This window comes from Tamandua tetradactyla, chromosome 1, assembly GCF_023851605.1.
Source record: "Tamandua tetradactyla isolate mTamTet1 chromosome 1, mTamTet1.pri, whole genome shotgun sequence".
In the NCBI taxonomy this organism is placed as follows: domain Eukaryota; kingdom Metazoa; phylum Chordata; class Mammalia; order Pilosa; family Myrmecophagidae; genus Tamandua; species Tamandua tetradactyla.
The window spans coordinates 33,480,205-33,503,679 of record NC_135327.1 but is presented as its reverse complement, the minus strand read 5'-3'; the positions used below and the strand labels follow the sequence as shown (position 1 = coordinate 33,503,679).

At 41.3% G+C, this 23,475-nt stretch overlaps 1 protein-coding gene across 2 annotated transcripts in view; it reads right to left on the bottom strand.

The window, feature by feature from the left end:
- Positions 1-4,057: 4,057 nt before the first annotated feature.
- The window catches only part of ZFP64 (ZFP64 zinc finger protein), a 79,558-nt gene continuing 60,140 nt past the window's right edge, over positions 4,058-23,475 (bottom strand). For both annotated transcript variants that reach the window (XM_077113910.1, XM_077113917.1), the window contains 4 exons: positions 19,871-20,020; positions 19,553-19,615; positions 8,514-8,765; positions 4,058-6,503 (listed from right to left, as the gene is read on the bottom strand). In XM_077113910.1, the coding sequence (XP_076970025.1) occupies positions 5,794-6,503; positions 8,514-8,765; positions 19,553-19,615; positions 19,871-20,020 (1,175 nt within the window). In that variant the 3' untranslated portion in view covers positions 4,058-5,793. The remainder of the gene's footprint in view (positions 6,504-8,513; positions 8,766-19,552; positions 19,616-19,870; positions 20,021-23,475) is intronic.

Below are 23,475 nucleotides of genomic sequence, written 5' to 3'. Positions count from 1 at the left end.
AGTGTACTCTATAATTTTGTAATCTACCTGCGTTGGGGGAACACTGGTCATTCTAGCAGTACTTGTCCCAGCTGGTGGACAGATGGCCCAAGGACATTTTTCTGGTCACCTATCAACATCCACATTTGAAGTTATTCCCCATCCAATTATAGACCTCACCATTCTTGCAAAAGACCTTGTTCTTTTTCTGCCTTAACACTCAGGACTCAAATGGTTCATTTCTACTTGCCTCAACTCTGCTTGCAGAAGTGCTCTGCACTAAGGAAGTTAGTGGAGAGGCAGGCTGCAGCAGGCACTGGAGTCCAGGACACTTGAGTTAGACTGCCCCTTGCTAGATGCATGAGTTATTTAATTTCTCTGATGCTCAGTTTTCCATTGTAAGCTCAAAGGCGAATGTTTGTGAGGTCTGAATGACACCATGCATGGGTTATGTCTGAACTTTAGGGACAAGCTCTAAGATCCCACCCAGCTTTCATTCCTCCTATCTAGAGCTGGTTGCCTCCGGCCAGAAAGTCCTGCTTTCAATGATTGAAGGCCCTTCCCTGTACCAGTGACAGACAGGTTTCTATCTCAGTTATGCTTCTTTCTTACCTTTCTTTCACAGAATCAGGGGCCAGTGCAAAATGAAAATGCAAGGCCCGTGGTTCAAAAATTAAGAATTTCAAGATGGCAACAGCAGAGCATCAAACCAAGCACAGGGCCCCTCTGAGTGCAGGTCCTGGGGCAGCTACAGTTTGTACACCTGTGAAACCAGCCCTGACCCTCCAGTTGGAGTAGCTCTTCTCACCCTGGTTGCACATTAAAATTCCCTGGGGAATCATAGAAATGATTGATTCTCAGCTCCCCACCCACCGAGAGTCTGAATGTCTCAGAGCAACAGGTGATTGTAGCAGGTAGCCACAGGTGAGAACCCCTGGCCCAAGGCATGCAAAAAGTTTGGAAGGGTGCTGTGGAGCCTACAGCCACAAGAGACCAGCAGAGGCAGTCCCAGAAGGGCCCTGACAAAATAGAACTCTCATGTGCAGAACACCTTAGGGTTTTCAGGACCTGGGCTGGGTGGTTCACAGAAAAACCATCTTCAACCTTTACCAGCCTGCCTTTTTCCCCAAGGCTACTCTGAAGCAATCATGATTTCCAGCCCGGGGAGGTGCACAGGAGTTTCTGGGCAGCATCTGGGCTGTATGAAGGGAGGGGCATGCTCTTCCACCCTGGCTGGGGCTTAGGCTGCCACCTTGGAGCAGGTGCTGGTGTGGGGTAAGGTGCGGTGGAGGTGGGAAGATAGAAGCCACGATTTCTGGTGATCATAAAGCCACAGTACCACTTCTTGGCTATTTCTGCCCCTACCCCACTAAAATAAAAAAGGGGAAAAAAAAAAAAAGAAATGAAAGGGTATAGAGATAAGTAAACTTCTGTTTTCCTCTTGTAAGCCAGATTTTATCATTAGACCAAATCTCTAACTGACCCATTTTACAGAAGAGCAAATCAAGAACCAGAGGGAAAATTCCCAGCCTGGTATAAGACAGTACTGAGGATACAGTGCTTTCCCCCCTCCGCTCTCCCCCTTCCCAGCTTCACTGGCTTATAATAACAAAAGAAAGCTTCTTTTAGATTTCTCTGCCATGGTCCTCTCTAGGTTAATTTATTAAATTTTGGCGTTTTTTTTTCTCTATTGGAGATTCATCTTAGCACTCTAGTTAAAAGGGATTGGTTCAAACTGCCCAGAGCTGAAACCCTGTTTGGTTCTAGGAAGTTCCTCCATTCCCAGGCTCCAGTTTCTGCCTTGAACAAGGGAGCAGGGACCAAGGTGCTGCAGTCACCTCTGGTGCAAGTTTAAGGTGGAACACAAAAAACTCAGTTATCTAGAAATTTTAATGTATATTAAAAAAAAAAAAGTTAGTATAAAGAATCCACAAAGAACAAAACATCAGTATTTTAAATAGACACGATCCAATCCTGCACTTGTACTACCCTGCCTCACTTTCCTCAACCTAATCCCTGGTTAACACCCAACAGCGGGGGACAACTGGGGACAAAGCGTGCTGATTTGTGTTTCTAAAACACTGCCTTAAAATATTATTTCTTGGTGGGCGGTGTGACGGTGGCTCGGTTGCAGAATTCTCGCCTGCCATGCCTGAGACCCGGGTTCAATTCTTGGTGCCTGCCCATACAAAATAATAATAATAAAAATATAATAATATTTCGTGGTTCCTGAGTTTTTGATGCCCCCGTAAATCACGCAACTGATTGCAGTGCCTCCCCTAGTCCCAGCTCTGGATACTACCAGGAAACTAAACACAGCAAATCCAGATAAAGTTCTCAGAAAAGCACCTATCTCAGAGTAAGTATTTGGGTGTGCTTGTCATGATTGCAACATGAATTAAGGCTCACCCCTTCTAAGGAAGATATTAAACACAGGAACAAAAAAATAATCATATTCTATAACATTTTGCAGGGAGCAAGAAATTTTAAGCAGAAGGGGGTGCAACAGGATGTCACCTTGACTTCTGGACTCTTCACTGGAGACTTTATAGTTCATCTAATAAAGATCTAGCAACAAGCTGTGCAAGAGGACCCAGCTTCTCCCAGTGCCTAACTTGGAATTCAGTTATCTGTTGCATGAAGCAGCAGCTTTCTTTAATTGGCCTCAAAAAATTTAGCATGCTTAATATTTCTCTCCTGCCCTTTACTTGTGACCAGTTATCCTGTTACTTGCACTCACCGGTCCAGCTTAGGGGTTGGCAGACTATGACTTGTTTTGTAGCATTACTGGCACATAGCCAAGCCTGTTCACGTATGTGTCTGGTTGCTTTCATGCTACAGATACAAGGTCAGACTGTTACAACAGAGACTGGTTGGGACCAGTAAAGCTCAAAATACTATCTGGCTCTTTATAGAAAAATTTTGCCAACCCGTGTGCCCATATGAATCTGTTATATATGCTAGAAAAGCCATGCCCTTTAATCCTCATTCAATACTGCTGGGGGTGATCTTTTAAATTGTTTACATGGAAATGCATCTCCATCTATTCAAGGTGGGGTCCCTTACTGGAGCCCTTTAAGAGGGAACCATTTCGGAAAAAGCTTCAGTGCCAACAGAGCCCACACACTACCTTTGGAGATGAAGAAAGAAAATGCCCTGGGGGAAGTTGGTAGAAAAAGCTAGCAGATGTCACCATGTGACTTCCCAGCTGAGGTAGAAACCCCGAACATCATAGGCTCTTTCTTTGGAGTTAAGGTATCTTTCTCTGGATGTCCTAGTTTGGACATTTCTATGTCTTCAGAACTATAAACTTGTAATTTAATAAATTCCCCTTTTAAAAGCCAGTCCGTTTCTGGTATATTGCATTCCAGCAGCTTAACAAACTAAAACACCCTGGCCCAGGTGGAGTCAGAATGCCATCAATCAATTCTCTTGGATCCATATCAACTTTATATACAGAGGCTGGGCGCGTCTGGTACCTCGCCATTTGGCTGTGTGTCACATCAGCAGCTCCTTAGTTATTAAGGCTGTTTCCCTGTTTTATTCAATTTATCTGTATTTTTAAATCTCACCCCAGCAGAGTTAGCCAATTACTCCCCTACTGCCTGAATTATTTTATCGAATCCCATCCACTGCTATCTTCTATTTCCTTGCCAATAATATAGGAGTAAAACCATTCATCACCCCTAGAATTTCCTGGTCCTAGGGATTTCCCTCATAGTCCACCTTTCTTCCAAATTCTTACCAGTCTCAGTGTTTCTTAAGTTATTTTTTTAAACAATCCTCATTCAGCCTTATTGTCTTGAATTACATTCTCAGCCTTGTGCAAACCCTATTTATGAAACTGCCAGAAGGTTCACCCTCTTTTATTGTGTTCTACAGGTCATGTTAATTGAGGAGATAAAAATTCTACAGCAAGGTTTGGTAAATCACAGCCTGTAGGCCAAATGTGACCCATCTGCTTGCTTTTTGTAAATGAAGTTTTATTGGAACACGTCTGTCTTTTTTCTTATTGTCCATGACCACTTTTGCATTACCATCAAAGTTGAGTAGTTGCAGCAAAGAACTTATGGCCCTGCAATGCCTAAAGTAATTTACCATTTGCACTTTACAGAAAAATGTTGCTGATTGGGTTTTACCAAGAATGCAAATTTGTAGATAATACAAGGGTGGACCTAAGACCCTTGAAATCATAGAGTTGTTGGTCTATATCTTTCCTGTTTATCCAAACAGTAATAAAACCAGAAGGACAAGGAATATTTGAGTTCAACCTATGGTTTCTCACTAGAAAGGCCAACAGTCCTTCTGTTTCTAGAACAGAAAAAAGCAGACAAGACTCATGACAAATAGTGTTAAAATAACAACAGAATCTAACTACAGCACCAGCATTCAGTAACCAAACACAATTTCTGAACAGTTAAAAACAGTCCCAAAGAAAAAATTATTACTGTCATGGGTCTCTAGCATGATTTTAATATTTCTTATAATAAAGAGATACAACAGTATGTTATCACTGCCTGATATAAAACTTAAATGGCGTCAGATTTGTTCAAACAACTGATACAACAAAATAACCTATGTACTTCTTGCTATTTCATAAGTGGAATATTCCCCTGCATGTAATCTATAAATGTTTGGTTTCACACCCTTTTTTCTGCTTTATCCAAAACAAAGACCTATTCAATCTGTTTTAAAAACAGATGTTTAACTGGATGAAGGCATTCATGATGAGACTATGAACTTAATAAAGACTGTATTTGAAAGAAAGATGCAAAGTAGAGCAAACAAAGCAACTTTGGATAAATAGCATCCACTGGGATTCCTTAGTCTACTATTCTGGGGTCAAGTGAAATTGTCCATTTATTAAGACAGAGGGACTGTCACTAATTTGTTGGTTCAAACACTGAGTGATGAAAGAGATGTTAGTAGGCTGGTCCAGGGATCCCAGAACCATGCCCTGGGCCCACTGACCCTAGTCCTTTCTTTGTGAATAAGAAAACAAATTTTGAATTTCACCATGCTCCTGGGCTGGTTATGTTAGCTTGATCTTTGGTGCCACCTATAGACCAAACTGTGTTTCACTTCACTGCAGTACAAAACCAGATTTTCTCACTAACACACTGAGAAACCCTGTGTGCATTTACAATTTAAATGACCGAATTGGGCAGGGGCTGTGGAGCGTGGAAAACCCCACACCATAACTTGTCTATGTTGGGATGTAAAGAAAAATGGAGTGTTCTTATGTATTTCTACAGCCGAATTTGCCTTTTTATTGTAAAACAGATAAAGGAAACCACACACAAACGCATATGGGGAATGCTTTGCAACTACCACCCAGGATAAGACAGAGCTTTTCTAGCCATCCCATGCCCTCCATGTACCCGACCTCATCTTAAACCCCATCTACTACACAGATCAGTTCATTTTTAGTTTTCTGTGCCTTCTAAGTACTGTAATAATTCCGGAGAATGTTTTCCAAGAATTTAGGAATTACAGATCAGTTTTAATAGTGGAATCCATCTTGAAGAAGTTATCCCTATTGTACAGAACAGTGCTTAATGGATCTCCACCTTTGTAGGACCCAGTCAACTGGCTTAGCTAATTCTTAGAGGGAAGACAGCAATGTGAAGCGTCTTTAACATTGCAAAGCATTGCTGCGGCCTCTGTGTCACGCCATGGCCACTGTCACCATCGCTCTTAGAAGCCTGCGAAGTTGGAGCAGCACCCACTGCAGCTGGTGACCCAAGTGTGGCTTGCTGGTCTCACCATGGAGGGCCGGGCAACAGCATCTGCCTGGAGCCCTCCACAGCTGAACTAGAGGCCTTGGCTGGCCTCCAGTGGCCCCTCGAGCTGTCCTACGGAGACCAGGGCACCGGGCTGCCCCGAGGCACTGCTCTCGGGCGGGAAGGTGACCAAGTCCGAGTTCTTATTCTCACTTTGGTCACTGTGTTGCTTCCTGTGGCATCTCAGAGAGTCGTCCCTGACGAAGGAGGCGCCGCAGGTGTCGCAGCGGAAGGCCCTTTGGGTCACTATTTTGGCCACGTGTTGGGAGCTGCTCTCTCTGGGCCCTTCTTTGCCCTCCGGGGCCCGGTTCTCCGTTTTGGCCTCGTCCCTGTGTACTTTGTCGATGTGCTTGGCCAGGCTGCTGGGGCGCTTGGTGTCGAAGCTGCAGAAGTCGCACTTGAAGGGACGGTCTTTGCAGTGGACTCGGCTGTGCACGCGCAGGGCGGCGGCGCTGGAGCAGGAGTAGCTGCACTCGGGGCATTTCTCGGGGTGGTCGGCCTGATGCAGCCGGCTGTGCTCCAGGAGGTCAGCCCGGTCCCGGCCCTGGAAGGCGCAGTGCAGACACTTGAAGGTGTGCTTGATGCGGACGTGCGACTTGAGGTTCGCCTTCATGGTGCAGCGGACATCGCAGAACTCACACTTGAAAGGCTTCTCCCCCGAGTGCACGATCATGTGCCTTTTCAAGTCCGAGCTGATTTTGAACTTGGCGCTACAGAGCCAGCACTGGAAGGGGGTGTCCCCTAGCAATGGAAGGTGTGTTTCCATTAGAGCAGGCAGGCAAAACAGAACTCCCCCCAAGCACACATCAGGACCCCTGGACGCAACAAGACTGTTGGGTCTTCTGAACCCAACTACCCGCAGCTTCTTAATAATAACACTTCCTGAGCTTTTTACCGCATGCCAGGCATTGTGCTGAGGCCGAGCGCCTGACATTTAATAACTCACCCAATCCTTATGACAGTCCCAAGAGTGTGCACTTTCACCCCCATTTCACAGATGGGGTAACTGAAGCTCAGGGAGGTCAAGTTAACTGACCTGGGTGCCCAAGTCCACACTCTTAACAATGACAGTTGGTGAGGTTCAAATCTAAACTCTCATTTAACCTGACACCCCAGGATTGAGTGTGAAATCAGGAAAAAGTGAGCTTTAATTTACACAGAACCATTTCTAATTAAGCTAAGACTACCGATGCTCACTAGAGTGTTTAAACTTTATCACAACAGTTATTGGACTTTTCAAAGTTTTGCACTGTACTCTGAATTTTATTTATAAAATTAACACAAGAACATGACAGCAAGGGATGAGGACAAATAAGGAAAAGCCATAGTCTCCTCTCTAACTTACAGTCCCACACCCTACAGAAGCACTGTTAAGGATTTTTAGATGTTTTGGAGGTTTTAAGCATCCATCCCTTCCCCCACATTCTATTGGTTATGACGCTTACCCTTCTCATATTGCTTTCCCTGTAACATCTCACACCACTTAGTCCATCAGCTCCACAGTCTTTCAGGATTCCCTCTTCATTCCTCACACTACTTGCCCATGTCTGTCAGGAAAAGCTTTATCTTCACATTTGAGTTCAATAACATTTGCATTCTGCCTCGTGAAATCCCATGCTTTATCTCGCTACTTTTAAACTTTAGAATGAAGCTACAAATAATTTACAGTATGGCAGGGTATGTGACATTCACCAGCACCAAATACTGTGCCAGCATTGTCTCCCGCATACAGGAGCTCACTGTCACACCCAGGCCACTTGGTAATGTTCCCAGCATAAGATCAAATTGATTCTATTTTCTCATATTCTCATTTTGTGCTACATTTTAGCTTGCTTCTTGACTGGACTGCAAATTTCTTGAGAAAAAAGAGAATCTCACCGTAACCTCAAAAGATATTTAGATTCTGGATCATGTAGTCTTTTACAGAGAAATTCTTACCAATTTAATGAATTTCTTCCCTTAACCTTCTGTCCAAGCATCAACTGGATATTTCCTTTTATTGTAATCTCAGGTCTGAAGTTCCACATTCAGATATTCACATATAAAATATCTCATGCCAAATATTGGTTTCTCCCTTGTTTGGCTAGAGTTCATCTTCCAGCAACTTCCACTGGAATGGTAGATGAGAGTAAAGTCTTCTTGGATATCCATCTATTCTTGGATATCTGGATACCTGAGGGAGTTTGGCTGGGTATAGGTTTCTAAATTCAAAACCCTTTCCCCTTTTGAGGGCACTGCTCCATGATAACCTTGGAGCCAGTATTATTGAGAAGTTTCTCTAGGTCTGGCTCTCCCCTGGCACACTTTGTCTTGCTTGAGCCTCTTGCTTTGAGGACATACGGTCATTTATAATTCTGAAATTCTTTATTTCTCAGTTGACTTTCTCACTTCTATTTTCTTTATCTCCAGACCCAATCCATGCTTCTGAATTAAGCCATGCAATCAAAGTACAAGTTAAATTACTGAAACATCTAGCTTATATGTTAGACTTTTGAGATGCATTTTTTTGCATCTTGACACATCCCCCGTTGTATTCTGTGCACTCAAGCTATAAAACCCAACCGTCAGATTTTTGTTTTACTGAAAACTGTTGTCCTGGCAAAAGAAAAGCCACAAAACCTCATAATTACCGTAAAAATTCCAAATTCCTTTTCTTATACCACCAAGTTATTTAAGTTATTTGTTTTTTGAGTAAATGAAGGTCTAGAAATGAGAGGGAAAGAGACAAAAGTTTTCAGGTCAGGGACTTACCTGTGTGGGATCGGAGGTGGACAGTGAGCTGGCTGGAGTTGCGGCTGGCATAGGGGCAAAGCTGACATTTGTAGGGCCGCTCATCAGAATGTATCCGCAAGTGCTTCTTGAGGCTGCTGCTGTCCACAGCGGCATAGTCACAGAGGTGGCACTTGTGGGGCTTCACGCTGGTGTGGCAGCGCATGTGCATTGTCAGGTTGTCCTTCCGGCTGAAGCACTTGTCGCAGAACTCACACTTGTGCGGTTTGTCTCCTTAAAACATATAAGAAGGATTCAAGGCCATAAAGGTTTCTTTATCAAGATGACTACACAGAGATTTGGCAAGTTGGTAGGCCAGGCAAACGCGTCTGCCTCCTCCTTCTGCCCACATATTCAGAGACAGGAACATACCGAAGCCTAAATCTGGACACTGGGAAACAAGATGGCATGTCACAGATGGAGTGGAGTTTTGAAGACACCTTAAGAGACTGATTGAATAAAATCAGATTGATGAAGAAAACTATAAGCTAAACCCTATTTGGGAACAGGGAGTGGTTATAGAAATATTTAAGATCAGAGAGATCTTGGAACAACTTTCCTGCACAATGGTTGATAAGCCATAGGGAAAATACCAGGCTGACCTCTTCCTTCACTTGTGCCAAATAGTAAGCAGCTGTGGCATCTGCTATTAGCAAAGAGGCTGTGTAGGTCAGAGAACTGATGCAAGGGCCCCGATTAGCTAGAGATACCCTGGAAAATAGAGAGCCCCATGCCCAGAACATCTCCACTCAGCACCGTGTTCTATACCTCCACTACAACCACTCCAGGTTCATCATGTCTATATAAAAATGAATCTACCCAGAACCAGAAAGACATGTCCAGTTTAAGAGCTTAAGGAAAGTTATCACAGCAAATCGGAGAATTGAAATTCCTATGAAAATAAAAATTACTATTTTCAAAATAAAACTTCCAGTGACTTGCAGAGAAGATATCAAAAAATGATTTAGAAGTAGAAGACAGAACTAAGGAATCACCCAGAGTTCTCCAAAAAGGACATGAGGGAAATATAAGAAAAGTTAAGTCCTGATGCCAGTTTTACAGAGTCAGGATAGAGCAGAGAAAATAATTATGTCCCAACATGGAAGACAGACACGAGTCTTAAGATAGCTTGCTTTCTAATGAGCTCATCTATGTTCCAATAAAACTTTATTTATAAAAATTAAAAAAAAAAAAAAAAAAAAGATAGCTTGCTTTAAGGCAGGGTGGTGCAATCTCACCACACATAGCGGTAAGATGTTAAGGCTTTCAGAAGAAAAAAAGCCAGAAAAGTCTCAGATCAGGACAAAACTTTTCAGATAACACTGGATGCTAGCAAGATGGGAACAATATCTTCAAAGCTCTATAGAAATTATTTTAACAGAATCTTATAGTTGGGCTAGCATTCAGTTGTAAGAAAAAGTATAGGCAGTTTGATGGATGACTCAGGGTATCATATTTGAAGTATATACACCAGAAAAAAAAAAGGAAATGGTTAAGATGTGCAATGTAAGAAAGCTAGCTAAATGGAAGGTATATCTTCTAAACCACAGAGAAACAAAGCCATCAAAAAACAGGGACCTTGATGGTAATACAATGTCATGAATATAATTAACACTACTGAATTGTACACATGAAAGAAGAGGAAATTAAGTCACAAAATGTTACTATAATAAAAAGTAAAAAAAAAAACTTGGCCCACAGAATGCAAAATAAGATAATAAAATTAAATTTCAGTAAGCACAATAAACATAAATGGATTAAATTTCCCTGTTAAAGATTTAAATTTCATTAAGGAAAAAAAAGTCAGATAAATGTATTAAAATACCTAAATCAAAATGACAGAAATAGAAAATAGATGATAGAAAAAAATTCTAGTAAAATGCTAAAAGAAAAAAGAAAGCAGAGACTTCAGTTTTAATGTTAGGCAATGTATGAAAACGTTCATATTTAAAAGGAGAGAAAATTCACCAAGTAGAAAGGAGTCAAACTTTTATGATTCTAACATGACTTTACAAATGAATTTTCAAAAAATTCTGCTTGGAAATTTCAGGACATCTTTTAAAATAAATTGTTTCAAGAATCAAAATCTGCTTACAAACTCCCTAGAAATGGACACTGAGAGCTCCATATATCAAAACTTATAGGATAGGGTGGTGCGATGGTGGTTCAGTGGCAGAATTCTCGCCTGCCATGCCAGAGACCCAGGTTTGATTCCCCATGCCTGCCCATGTAAAAACAACAACAACAACAACAAAACCCAAAAAACTTTTAGGATACAACTTATAATGGTTTTCAGAAGAAAATCTGTAGACTTAACTTCATTTTTAACAAAAGGCCAAAAGTAAGTAAACCTCAACCTCAACACTATTGACATCTGGGCTGAATAATTCCTTTGTCCTGTCCTGTGCACTATAGGATGCTTGGCAGCATCCAGTAGCACTCTCTTGAGTTGGGCCAACCAAAAATTTCTGCAGACTTTGCCAGGTGTCCCTTGGAAGGCAAATCATCCCCAGTTGAGAAGCGCTGCAAAAAGTTGGAAAAGAGAAAGGAGACTATTGATAGAGACAAATGTGACTATTGATAGAGACAAATATGACTAGCAAGTAGAACTTTACCCCAATAAATTTCAAAGATTTGATAAAATGGATGATGTTCCAGGAAAACAAAAAAATTACAAAGACTGAATCAAGATATAGAAAAAAAAAAAAACAAAAACAGATCAATGATGAAAACCAAACCAAAACATTGCTATGTCAAAGATCTACCCATACGGTAAATTGTTCAGCATTCTCAAGTATTTACTCTCCTTCAGGGAGAATCATGTACCCCCCTGGGCTGGGGCCTATGACTTGCTCCCGCCAATGAGATAGGATTAAAAGTGGCAAATGTCACAATTATCAGGTAAATGCTTTTAAAAACCAAGTGCATGGCTTGCTATAAACTAATTCCCTTTGTCCAAGATGACTTGAAATGTTCTTTTTTCTTTTGACATGGGCAGGAACCGGGAATCGAACCCGGGTCCTCTGGCATGGCAGGCAAGCATTCTTGCCTGCTGAGCCACTGTGGCCTGCCCTTTTTCTCTTTTTTTTAATTAATTAAAAAAAAATTACAAGAAACACAAACATTCTTAACATATGTTCATTCCGTTCTACATATATAATCAGTAATTCACAATATCATCACATAGTTGCATATTCATCATCATGATCATTTCTTAGAACATTTGCATCAATTCAGAAAAAGAAATAAAAAGACAACAGAAAAACACGAAAACAGAAAAAAAAAATTATACATACCATAACCCTTACCCCTCCCTTTCACTGATCACTAGCAACTTGAAATGTTCTTAACCTGGGGTCTATGGATAACATTCAGGGTGCCTAAGAACTTGTATGGGGAAGATTACGTTTTTATTCTCACCACCTTTAACTAACAGTTTAGCATTTTCTTCAATTGTGAAAGGAGGCAACTAATCACACTAAAAACAGTGGTACTGGAGACTCTTGTCAAACGATGTGAGAAATGTGTTTGCTGTGGCTCTAAAGTAGTGTTTATGCTCATCACTACTTCACAACTGGGTTAGTGAGCAGACCTGAAACTACATCACAACTGGGTTAGTGAGCAGACCTGAAACTACATTCACAACTGGGTTAGTGAGCAGACCTGAAACTATACCACAACTGGGTTAGTGAGCAGACCTGAAACTACATCACAACTGGGTTAGTGAGCAGACCTGAAACTACATTCACAACTGGGTTAGTGAGCAGACCTGAAACTATATCACAACTGGGTTAGTGAGCAGACCTGAAACTACATCACAACTGGGTTAGTGAGCAGACCTGAAACTACATCACAACTGGGTTAGTAAGCAGACCTGAAACTACATTCACAACTGGGTTAGTGAGCAGACCTGAAACTATATCACAACTGGGTTAGTGAGCAGACCTGAAACTACATTCACAACTGGGTTAGTGAGCAGACCTGAAACTACATCACAACTGGGTTAGTGAGCAGACCTGAAACTACATTCACAACTGGGTTAGTGAGCAGACCTGAAACTACATCACAACTGGGTTAGTGAGCAGACCTGAAACTACATCACAACTGGGTTAGTGAGCAGACCTGAAACTACATTCACAACTGGGTTAGTGAGCAGACCTGAAACTACATTCACAACTGGGTTAGTGAGCAGACCTGAAACTATATCACAACTGGGTTAGTGAGCAGACCTGAAACTACATCACAACTGGGTTAGTGAGCAGACCTGAAACTACATCACAATTGGGTTAGTGAGCAGACCTGAAACTACATTCACAACTGGGTTAGTGAGCAGACCTGAAACTACATCACAACTGGGTTAGTGAGCAGACCTGAAACTACATCACAATTGGGTTAGTAAGCAGACCTGAAACTACATTCACAACTGGGTTAGTGAGCAGACCTGAAACTACATCACAACTGGGTTAGTGAGCAGACCTGAAACTACATCACAACTGGGTTAGTGAGCAGACCTGAAACTACATTCACAACTGGGTTAGTGAGCAGACCTGAAACTACATCACAACTGGGTTAGTGAGCAGACCTGAAACTACATCACAACTGGGTTAGTGAGCAGACCTGAAACTACATTCACAACTGGGTTAGTGAGCAGACCTGAAACTATATCACAACTGGGTTAGTGAGCAGACCTGAAACTATATCACAACTGGGTTAGTGAGCAGACCTGAAACTACATTCACAACTGGGTTAGTGAGCAGACCTGAAACTATATCACAACTGGGTGAGTGAGCAGACCTGAAACTACATCACAACTGGGTTAGTGAGCAGAACTGAAACTACATCACAACTGGGTTAGTGAGCAGACCTGAAACTACATCACAACTGGGTTAGTGAGCAGAACTGAAACTACATCACAACTGGGTTAGTGAGCAGACCTGAAACTACATCACAACTGGGTTAGTGAGCAGAACTGAAACTACATCACAACTGGGTTAGTGAGCAGACCTGAAAGTACATTCACAACTGGGTTAGTGAGCAGAACTGAAACTACATCATGGCATTAAGCTCCAGGCCCCTCAATAAGGTATACTGTGCAGGCTAATCACCTGGGGTAGGACCCGAGTCTGCATTTTTAACAGCTCCTAAGTTGATGCAGACAGTTCTGGTTTCTGTTCCATTATTGAGTAGCAAGGATTTACTGTATTAAAATATCACACATCGATAGCAATTATATGGAAAAGTTTTTTTTTTTTTTTGCTATTGATTTTGTTTTTAAAGTGGAATACATCTTATTACATTTAAAAAGCTTATTCTGAGAAGGGTCCATAGGCTTTACGATATTGTCAGAATTCATGATACATACACAAAAAGTCAAGAATGCCTTGTCTGGTGGGTTCTACACAGAGCCTGCCCTAGCAGCTGGGTCCTGAAGCAAAGCCTACATGGAGCAGAGCTCTGTTCCCACATGGACAAGGAAAGGGTTCTCAGTCATAGCAAACCCTGAGGTTGAGACTGCTGTCTCAGCCTAATCTTACCCCTTTCCCCTGCAAATAGAATATTGCAAGCAAGTTCTATCAAACATTCAAGGAAGAGTGTTCCCAAGTTCAATTAACTATTTAAAACCATAGAAAAAGACAGAAAACTTCTCAATTCACTTTATTGTACATTAGCTCTGAATCTATGCCTGATGAAGAAATACAAAATAGAATAAAAAATAACAAACAAACACTGTCAGTCTCCTTTATATGGGTAAATAAATGCCATGGGACCATCTCCAAATAGCAAGGCATGTGAAATTAACTATCATTCCTGATTTAAACAAACAAGAAACAACCAACCTCAGTAGGCTAAGAATAAAAAGAAACTGCTTTAAGGTGATACAGGTCTCTATGAGAATCCTAGGGTTCTAGGGTCTCTAATTGTACATGATGGCAAAGCACTCCCCTCAAAGGAAGGATTAAGATCCAGTGGTTTATTTTCAAGGTTCCTCTTCAACTTTGTACTAGAGCGCCAAAGTGTAAAGAGATCAAGGGCAAAGAGAGAAAGAGAAAACATTATTTGCATATGATAGTCTACCTTGACAATCCAAGTATTAGAATAAATGAAAGGAAAGGAAGGGGCCCAAAGATAGTACACAAAGCTCACCTCAAAATAGCACTACTCCCTCATATCATTTTATGTCCCCCTTGCTCCCACATTCCTAATCCTAATCTTCTCCCTCAAGATAGAACCAAATAGCTCTTTGAATTGTAAGGTGGGGAAGGAAGTGTAGGGATGGTTAAATTAGGCTCTGGGTGACACAGTATCCGTGCTTTACTATTTTAATATAGTATTTTTTTAGGCAGCCTGATAAGGAAACTATAGCATTTGCATTAAATTTGAACTTCCCTATTTATGGGCTTTTCATGTGAACTTGAATATTTACATTTCTTAGGTGAATTGCATGTTCATGTTCCTTTCCATTGGGGTTGGTTGCCTTTGATTTGTAGCAGTTCTTTGTGCATTTTGAATATTAATTCTGTCTTGTATTGCAGGTCTCTTAGTGTGGGTCATTAATCTATCCCTCCCATCCCCTGCACAGTGGCTTCTTACCCTTAAGTTTTTTTTTTTTTTGCATGGGCAGGCACAAGGAATCAAACCCGGGTCTCCAGCACGGCAGGCGAGAACTCTGCCACTGAACCACCGTGGCTCGCCCTACCCTTAAGTTTTAACTTTGATCTACTCCCATTTAATCTATCTTCTCCTGTGTGTCTTTACCTATGGTTTATTTGCCCATCTGCCTACACTATATACTCATCCTCCATTATTTCCTACTAAAGTTATAAACTTTATAGATTTTAATAATGAACTGTATCTAGAATTTGTGAATGGTAAAGTGAGGGACGATAACCTTTTTTCTAATAAGATGCCAATTGTTATAGCTTCACATATCAGAGCTCGACTGTCCACCCATTCTCTTCAGAATGCTTGCTTTATCAGGTACTGAGTTTATACATGTACATGAGTCTCTTTCTATACTCTATTCTGTTCCATTTGTTTATTGTTATTTTAATATCACTGCTTGAATTACAGTTTTATGGAACTTTAACTTGATACAGCAAGCCCTTCTCATTCTTGTTCTCCAAGACTTTTGAACTACTTCTGTGCCTTCCTTCCTTCAGAGGAGTTTTACTATCCAGAAAGCGGGTGGGATAGTGGTGTGGAAGTTCAGGTAGGCAAGGAACTCATCCTGCCCTTGTAAACTTTCCAACAATACAAATTACTCTTTTGCTGGAATGATTTTTAAAATCTGAGATTGAGAGCAATATATATTCAATGTAGAGAAATTAGGAGAAACACATTTTAAGCTGTTTCGTCCCTAAATATCAATGCATAACAAGTTGCCTTTTTTTTAAAAAAAAAGGTATTCTTCAACTCGCTATTCAGAACTAATTACTGTTAATATGATTTTCTCCTACATTTTGTTTAAGATTTTACATCGAGAAAAATAGAATAAAACATTTATCCTGCCCTCTTCCCTTCTACCATCTACCCTGGCCTTTTTCTATTGTGTATTATTATTTTTTTACTTTTATTGTTTTTTTTTTTACTTTATTAATTTTTAAAAAAAATATAACAAACTAACACAAACATTCTTATGATCATTTCATTCTACATATATAATCAGTAATTCACAATATCATCACATAGTTGCAGTCATCATGATTTCTTAGAACATTTGCATCAATTCAGAAAAAGAAATAAGACAATAGAAAAAAATTCATACATATCATACCCCTTACCCTTCCCTTTCATTGATCACTAGCATTTCAATCTAAATTTATTTTAACATTTCTTCCCCCTATTATTTATTTTTATTCCATATGTTTTACTCATCTGCTGTCTATCGTGTATTTTAAATTATTTATCATTTTTCCTCTGGGAAGAAGTGTCATTTAAGGTAAAAACAAATACCAGACCTAAGTTCTTGGTCTGTTTGCCAAGCCCCTACCAATGTGATCACAGCCTCCCTCCTAGTTTGCTTTTCCCAGACAGGAACATTCCAGGCACGCAGGTACTTTCTCCTGCAGGCGCCACATCCACGGTTCTCAAAGTGCAGTCTGCAGTTGCTGCACCTCTCTCCTCGTCCCACCCTGGACTCTTATCAGTGAGTCTCTGGTCAAAATTGCTCCCAGGGTAACAGTACAACACCGTCTCACTGTTGGTCTCTGCGCTGGTGTTATAAGAGTAAGGGCACCATCACGTGAGTCCAGGCCACATGGCACCTGTACCAGCAGACATTGCCTTCTTCCCTGCCACGTGGCTCCCGGTCAAGAGTCTGTTCACACAGGAATATCCCCAGTGAGGCAGTAGAAACTATTAATTTTATTAGCTCTCTAACCTCGGATAAGTCATTTTAATATTTTGTGTGATGAAATGGGAAGTTAGCATAAAGTACCTCTGCTATGACCTGACATGTGGTTGACTCAAGGAAAAGCGCTTGTGTGATGGGTTTGCATTGCAAGCTGAACTAGCCACCCTTTCTGTGAAACACATTTTGACTTGAAAGAATGTTTGACAAAGTATGGTTTTTCAGACTTGGTGTTTGGCAGCTGTTTTCTTAAAAATGAATGAAGTGAATCTATCATATCAAGTAAGGTTACTGACAGCATGTTTGCCAATGAAAACATTCAAGTTCAAGCTTAAGAAATTAAAAAAAAAAAATTTCCTCTACTCCAAGCTTGCAGCTTCCCAATACTGAGATTTCTGATGAGACTGATGACATTAAACGGGAGTTTTTTTCCTCAATAATATAATGAAGTGGGTAAACATTCGGGAGAATTACATAATTGGTGAGCCAGCATTTAGTATATCGCCTTACAAAAATCAAGCATAGGTAAGCGCCAAAACGGATTTTAATTTAACAGTACAAAAAGTTCATTGGATAGTTTCATATTTTACTTTCCAATCAACTCTTTTTCTTTTAGCACGGGCAGGGAATCAAACCTGGGGCTCCGGCATGGCAGGCGAGAACTCACCATGGCCAGCCCGTCCGCCAATTAACTATTAAGAAACTAACATTTGTTGCATTTTGGTATAGCAGTAAAGAAAAATATCAACAATTATCTGGAAAGACTATCAAAACATCCTCCATTTCAAGTTATGTATGAGAGGCTTCTATTCTTCATAAGCTTCGAACAAAAGAATACCACAAAAGAGTACATATAGAAACAGATATGAGAATTCAGATGACTATAAGGCAGACATTAAAGACATTTGTGAGTATAAACAATGCCAGATTCTCACGAAAATCTTGTTTTGGAAAATAGCTACATTTTCATAAAACTATTATTCATGCCAATCTATAAAGGCCTACTGGTACTTTTAAATGAATATTTTGAAATTTTTAGTTTTAATTTCTAACACAGCAACCATAGATAGACAAGAATGTATATAAACAAAAACTCAATTGTTAAGTGTAAAAGGGTCCCAAGACCAAAAAGTTTGAGAACCACCACCCTACCCATTCAGCAATGGTCTAAGACAAGTCTTAAATGATCACAGAAGCAGGCTAAAAATTACCATCCCTGCCTTCTGCTTACAGCTGTGTCAGAGATCCTATTTGTTTTCTCTCAGTCCTCCCTTTTTCCCATGGTGTTAGAATCTCCTATTTGGAACCGGGCACACGGTCACCCAGAATTAAGACTTCATTTCACAACCACCGTCATAGCTAGGAGTGACCCAGTGACCAAGTGCTGGTTAATGGGCATGAGCCCAAGCCACTTGTGTGTCTTCTAGGTTGTGCTTTTAAAGGAGACATGCCTGTCGGCCGTAATGCATCCACAATGGCAGTAAGACAGCCTGGGCCATGTCACTGCACCCTTGGGGTGGCAGAGAAACAAATCAAGAGCTGGGTCCCTGAAGCCATGGAACAGCTACCACAATAGCCTGTGCCACTTACACCTGGACTGTCACCAGACAGAAATAAACGTTGGCTTTATGTTATCATAACTTGGCTCTCATTGTTCCATTAGTCACAAGGGATGCTACTTCTGGACCATGTCCCGGGGGGTGGAACAGTGGTGAACTCCCAAATCCCTCTTTTATTTTCCACTAAGAGATTGGGAGAGCTACAGCAGCTGCTTTGGACCTTGAGATAAAAGCCCTATGTTAAGGATGGTGGAGCTATTTTACCAGCTGTGGACTGCTTGATTACTTGCTTCTGAAATGCCACTTGAGAAATTTAAACTTGATTATCTTGTTTAAGCTACTTATTTTGCTTTCTGCAAGGGCAGCAAACCAGTCTCCTAATTCATAGAGCCTAGTATACAGTCTATAGTATAGATGAGGGATTGGGCAAAATATTTTGTAGAGGGCCAGATAGTAAATATTTTTGGTTTTGTGCACTGTACAGTCTCTGTTGCAACTATTCCACTCTGCTGTTGTGGCACGAAAGTAGACAGAGACAACACGTAAACAAATGGGCGTGAAAATGGGCCAGATCTGGCTCGCAGGCCATAGTTTGCAGACCCCTCCTACATTCCTTTGCTTCAACATGTCTTATTTTCCTGTTTTCTCAGCAGATTGCACAGAGTTGCCCAACACGAGGCATCTAATCCTTCTGTTCTCATCTAAGATTACTACGGCCACAAGGCCTGCGGGTGGGGCTCCCTCTGCCAATCTCCCCCACTTCATCTCACATGCCTGTTTCCCTCCCTCCCCCAAACCTTCGTGCCTGCCATTCCTTCTGCCTAGAAGGCTCTTCCTTCTCTGGTTAATTACCAATCTCTCATACTTCAAGCCAAAGGTTCTTTCTTTGAGAAAGTCCTTCCTGACCAGCCTGGAAGAAATCCCTTTCCTCTAGGTTCTCCAAACACTTTTCCCATAGCCCCTGCCATGGTTACATTTTCATCTTGGTTTGTGATTTTGGTTGCTGTAAGCTCCACTTCATGAGGCAGAGACGATCTCCATCTCTGCCACCACTAAACACTAGTTCATGGTGTTTCTTTACTGAAGTGCTGAACAAACAGATGGATACCTACCTGTGTGGATCCTCAGGTGACGGTCCAAATCTTTCATGCCATGAACAGTTTTGAAGTGACAACCTAGAAGAGAAGAGGGAAAATCCAGCTTACCTCTTCTTAATGTATAACCTCTGGAAGGAAGCACCAGTGACTTTGAAGTGGGTTAAGTCTCACTCTGAGATCGGGGTGCCAGGGAACCCTCAGAACCCACGGGGAAGGCCTTGTGTGCCAGCGGAGATGTTCATATGTAAGGATCCAAGGGGTGAATTCAGGCAGAGTTTGCATAATGTGTTGGGCGCAGAGAAGGGGCTTGGCATGCAACATCTTATTCTTTACCTGGATAGCAACAGTTGAATGTCCTTTCTCCAAGGGTGGCCGTTTGTTCCCTTGACTCTGGGGGAAGAGAGATGACAGGGGTCTTTTGGGCATCGCTGCTTTCTGTGGAGAGGCAAGCTGATTTCGGAACATCATCATTCAGCTCCAGAGCTGCAGTGAAGACATGAAGAATGACTTGTCTTCTCAAACATAACCACCATGTCTCATCATGTAGCAGGTGTGGGCTTACTGTACCTTCCTCTACCATCTCACAAAAACTCTTAAAAATGAAAGTCATGTACAATCTAACAGTGTAGTCTTATAAAAAATCCTCTTCCCCTATCAATTCACAGGAAACACAGGAGACAGGAACATGTGAGCAACTCGGGGATACAACTGGCAAAAGTCCAGATTTCAAAATTTTATGGCAGTGCTTCTCAAATGATGTGAAGGCCACCCCCCTTCCTTTTTTAAACTTTCCAATCTACTAAAGACTACAGGCCAATATGTTTGTAAAATGCAAAAATGAATTGCAAAAAAAGTGAAATAAAACAAGAGCCCAAACATTCATATTAGATCCAAAGGAAAGCTAGATTCTGTGGTTACATCAAGCTGCTTCTTTTAAGTGGTTACTCCTGATTTCTGAACTTCTTTTGCCACAGGTCAGTAAGAGGTCAGAGATTATACTTCAAGTATCACGGCTTTGAGAGGACAAAATGCAGTTGTTTCAACAAATAAATTGAAAGGAGAAAGATGGATGAGGAAAAAGATGGAGGAGGGAAAGTCAGAGACCAAAAGACCTAAAAGGACAATCTTCAATGTCAGGACCTTATTTGGAACCCAGTTTAAACACTGTAAAGATCATGTGAGATGATCAGAAACATGAACACTAACTGAAAGTTTGGTATTAAGAATTTGTTTTTTTTTCCCTTTGGTATAAAAACAAAGTTGTAGCTTTTTAAAGCATCCTTATATTTCAAAGGCACATTAAAGTATTTGAGTTGTATGGTATATCTAGTTTGCTTCAAAATAATCTGGGGCAAGGGGTAATTGTGTTGGAGTGGTTGTGTAGGATGGTGGTAGAGTTGCTAGGGTTACAAAGAAACCGTTACAGTTACATAGTGGAAGCTGGTAGCAGGCCAGAATTATGGAACAAAGGGAACGAAGAGCCCAGCATTCAAAACTAATGAGATGTACATAAATTATACAAATTTAGAACCTATACTTAGACCGACATCCTGCACTTGTGGTTAACTACATCCTGCTTCTCTGGTCAACTGATTGCAAGCACAGGGGCAGTAGCCCCAAAAATGTCCTTATGGCAACCTATGCCTTTTTAGCATAGCAAAAGACATACCCAGAGGTAGAGACTTTCTGCCATTTTTGAACATGCAATGTATGAAATAGTATGCAGTCACACAGGATTATATAACCCTAGGGACATGCTTATTAATTAGTAGTCAACAGATAATTATACATGCAAATGATGTTAGCTTTCTATAAAACACCTGGCCCCAAGCTACACAAGGCTACATAAGGCAAGGATAGGTTAGCTTAGGAGTTAGGACTTCTGGATGAGGGTTGGACCCTTGCCTCCGCAGAGGTAAATAAACTCTTTGAATCTTCTCCTTATGTTGTGGTTCTTCTACCTTAGAGCAGTTGCCGGTTTTCCTAAGAGGTTGGTGGTTCCCCAACCTAACAATTGAGGTACAGAAGAATCAACAGTGGCCACAAGTAGTAAATTGTTGAAGCCGAGTGAAAGGTAGATCATTTTCTCTACTTTTAATGAGGTTGAATCATATGAGAGGATCGCTTTCTGAAGGCCAAAAGTAGCAATAATTTCACATGGCTTGATTTAAAAAACAACAATATATTGTCTAGTTTAGAAATTATAGGGTAAAGCCTGGGACTTTTTATTTGGTCCCAAGTTATAATAGAAGATGGATTCCAACTACAGTTGAGAAATCTGTAAAGGGCCCCTGAGAATTTGTAGAGTACACTGCAGGGGTCGGTTGTAGGAGTGGGAGGGGTGGAGTTTCAGCTGTAGAATTAGAGACATAGGGTTGCTCAGGTACCTACTAGTTATGTGGCCACTAGCAAGTTACTTACCTTTCTGAACCTCAGTTTACTTATCTGTAAAATAGGATAACTTATCTGCCCTGGAATTAGAGTTAAATGGGTTAAAAATATATAACTTAGCGCAGTGCCCAGCCTGTGTTGAACAGTGTATACTCCCTATTACGTGGCTTCACTTAGAAAAAAATCTACAGAGCTCACAGGCAGGGTGTGATACCATTTCACAATGTTCTGAGCAAGGGACCTAGGCTGGTGCCTCTCAACTAGGGAAGGACATTTGATACTGTCTGGAGACAATTTTGGTTGTCACAACTGGGGGTAGGGGGGAGGAATGAGGATTGCTACTGGCATCTAATGGGTGGAGGCCAGGGATACTGACACTGCATAGACAGGCCCCCACTATAAAGAGGGATCTGACCCCAAATGTCCCAGTGCTGACATTGAGCCACCCTGTGCTAGTCTCATCAACACTGTTTCCTGTGTCATTCTGAGACCTCCTCTATCAAAATAACCGGAATAACAGGTTAAATATAGTTACCAGGTTCACTTTAGACTCACTGAAGACTGGCATGGGGCCTGATTCCAGGAATCTGCCTTTTAAAGTACCCTCTGGTAATTCTGTTCTACTTCTCTAAGCCCCTGCTATTTGAAGAATTGTTACCAGACTAGCAAGATCTGCAGTACCTGAAAGCATGTTAGAATGCAGGATCTCAGCCCCTAATCAGACTTACAGAATCAACCTGCACTTTAACAAGATGCCCAGGTGACTTGGATGCACATTAAATTTGAGAGGAACTCAAAGCCAATGGTCTCATGCAACTTGAGTGTGCATTACAATCACCTGCAGGGGTACCGAAAACAAGCTGCTGGGCCCACCCTTAGGATTTCTGATTGTCATTTCTAAGAGATTCCCAGGTGATACTGCTAGTCTGAGGACCACACTTTGAAAAGCTCAGCTCTAGGAGAATGGAAATTAGCTTAGAGGAGATGCTCAAGATTGCAGGACCAGAAGTTCTACAGCTGGACTAGAACCCACACTTAGATCCAAAGCCCATTACTACACCTTTCAGGGGAAAACAGGAACAAAACCTCACAGACACTTGGCATTTCATCTACTAAAAAGGAAAACTGTTAAACTATTGAGGGCATTTAGTCCTACAGGATATAAGTTAAGGCTGAAAACTGAATGAGAGGATGTAAAGTACAGTGGTTTAGGGAACTGACTGGGAACCAGCTGGTTAGTGTCAAATTCCAATCCTATTACTTATTGGCTGTATGACCCAGGGTAAAGCTGCTCAACTGCTCTGTTCCTCAGCTCCTTAATTTGTACAATGAGGGCTATGGTCCCTAACTAATAGGCATGGATGAAGATTGAATTCTTTAATATACGTAAAAGAGCCTCGAACCTAAAGTCAGCACTCTACAAGTATCAGTTTTATTCACGGATGTGAACATATGTAAGCTACTGGATTCTTAAGGGGGGGTGGATGTACTTTGCAATGCAAACTTGAACACAGACAAATGGGAGACTGGGGGTGGTTTAAAGCCAT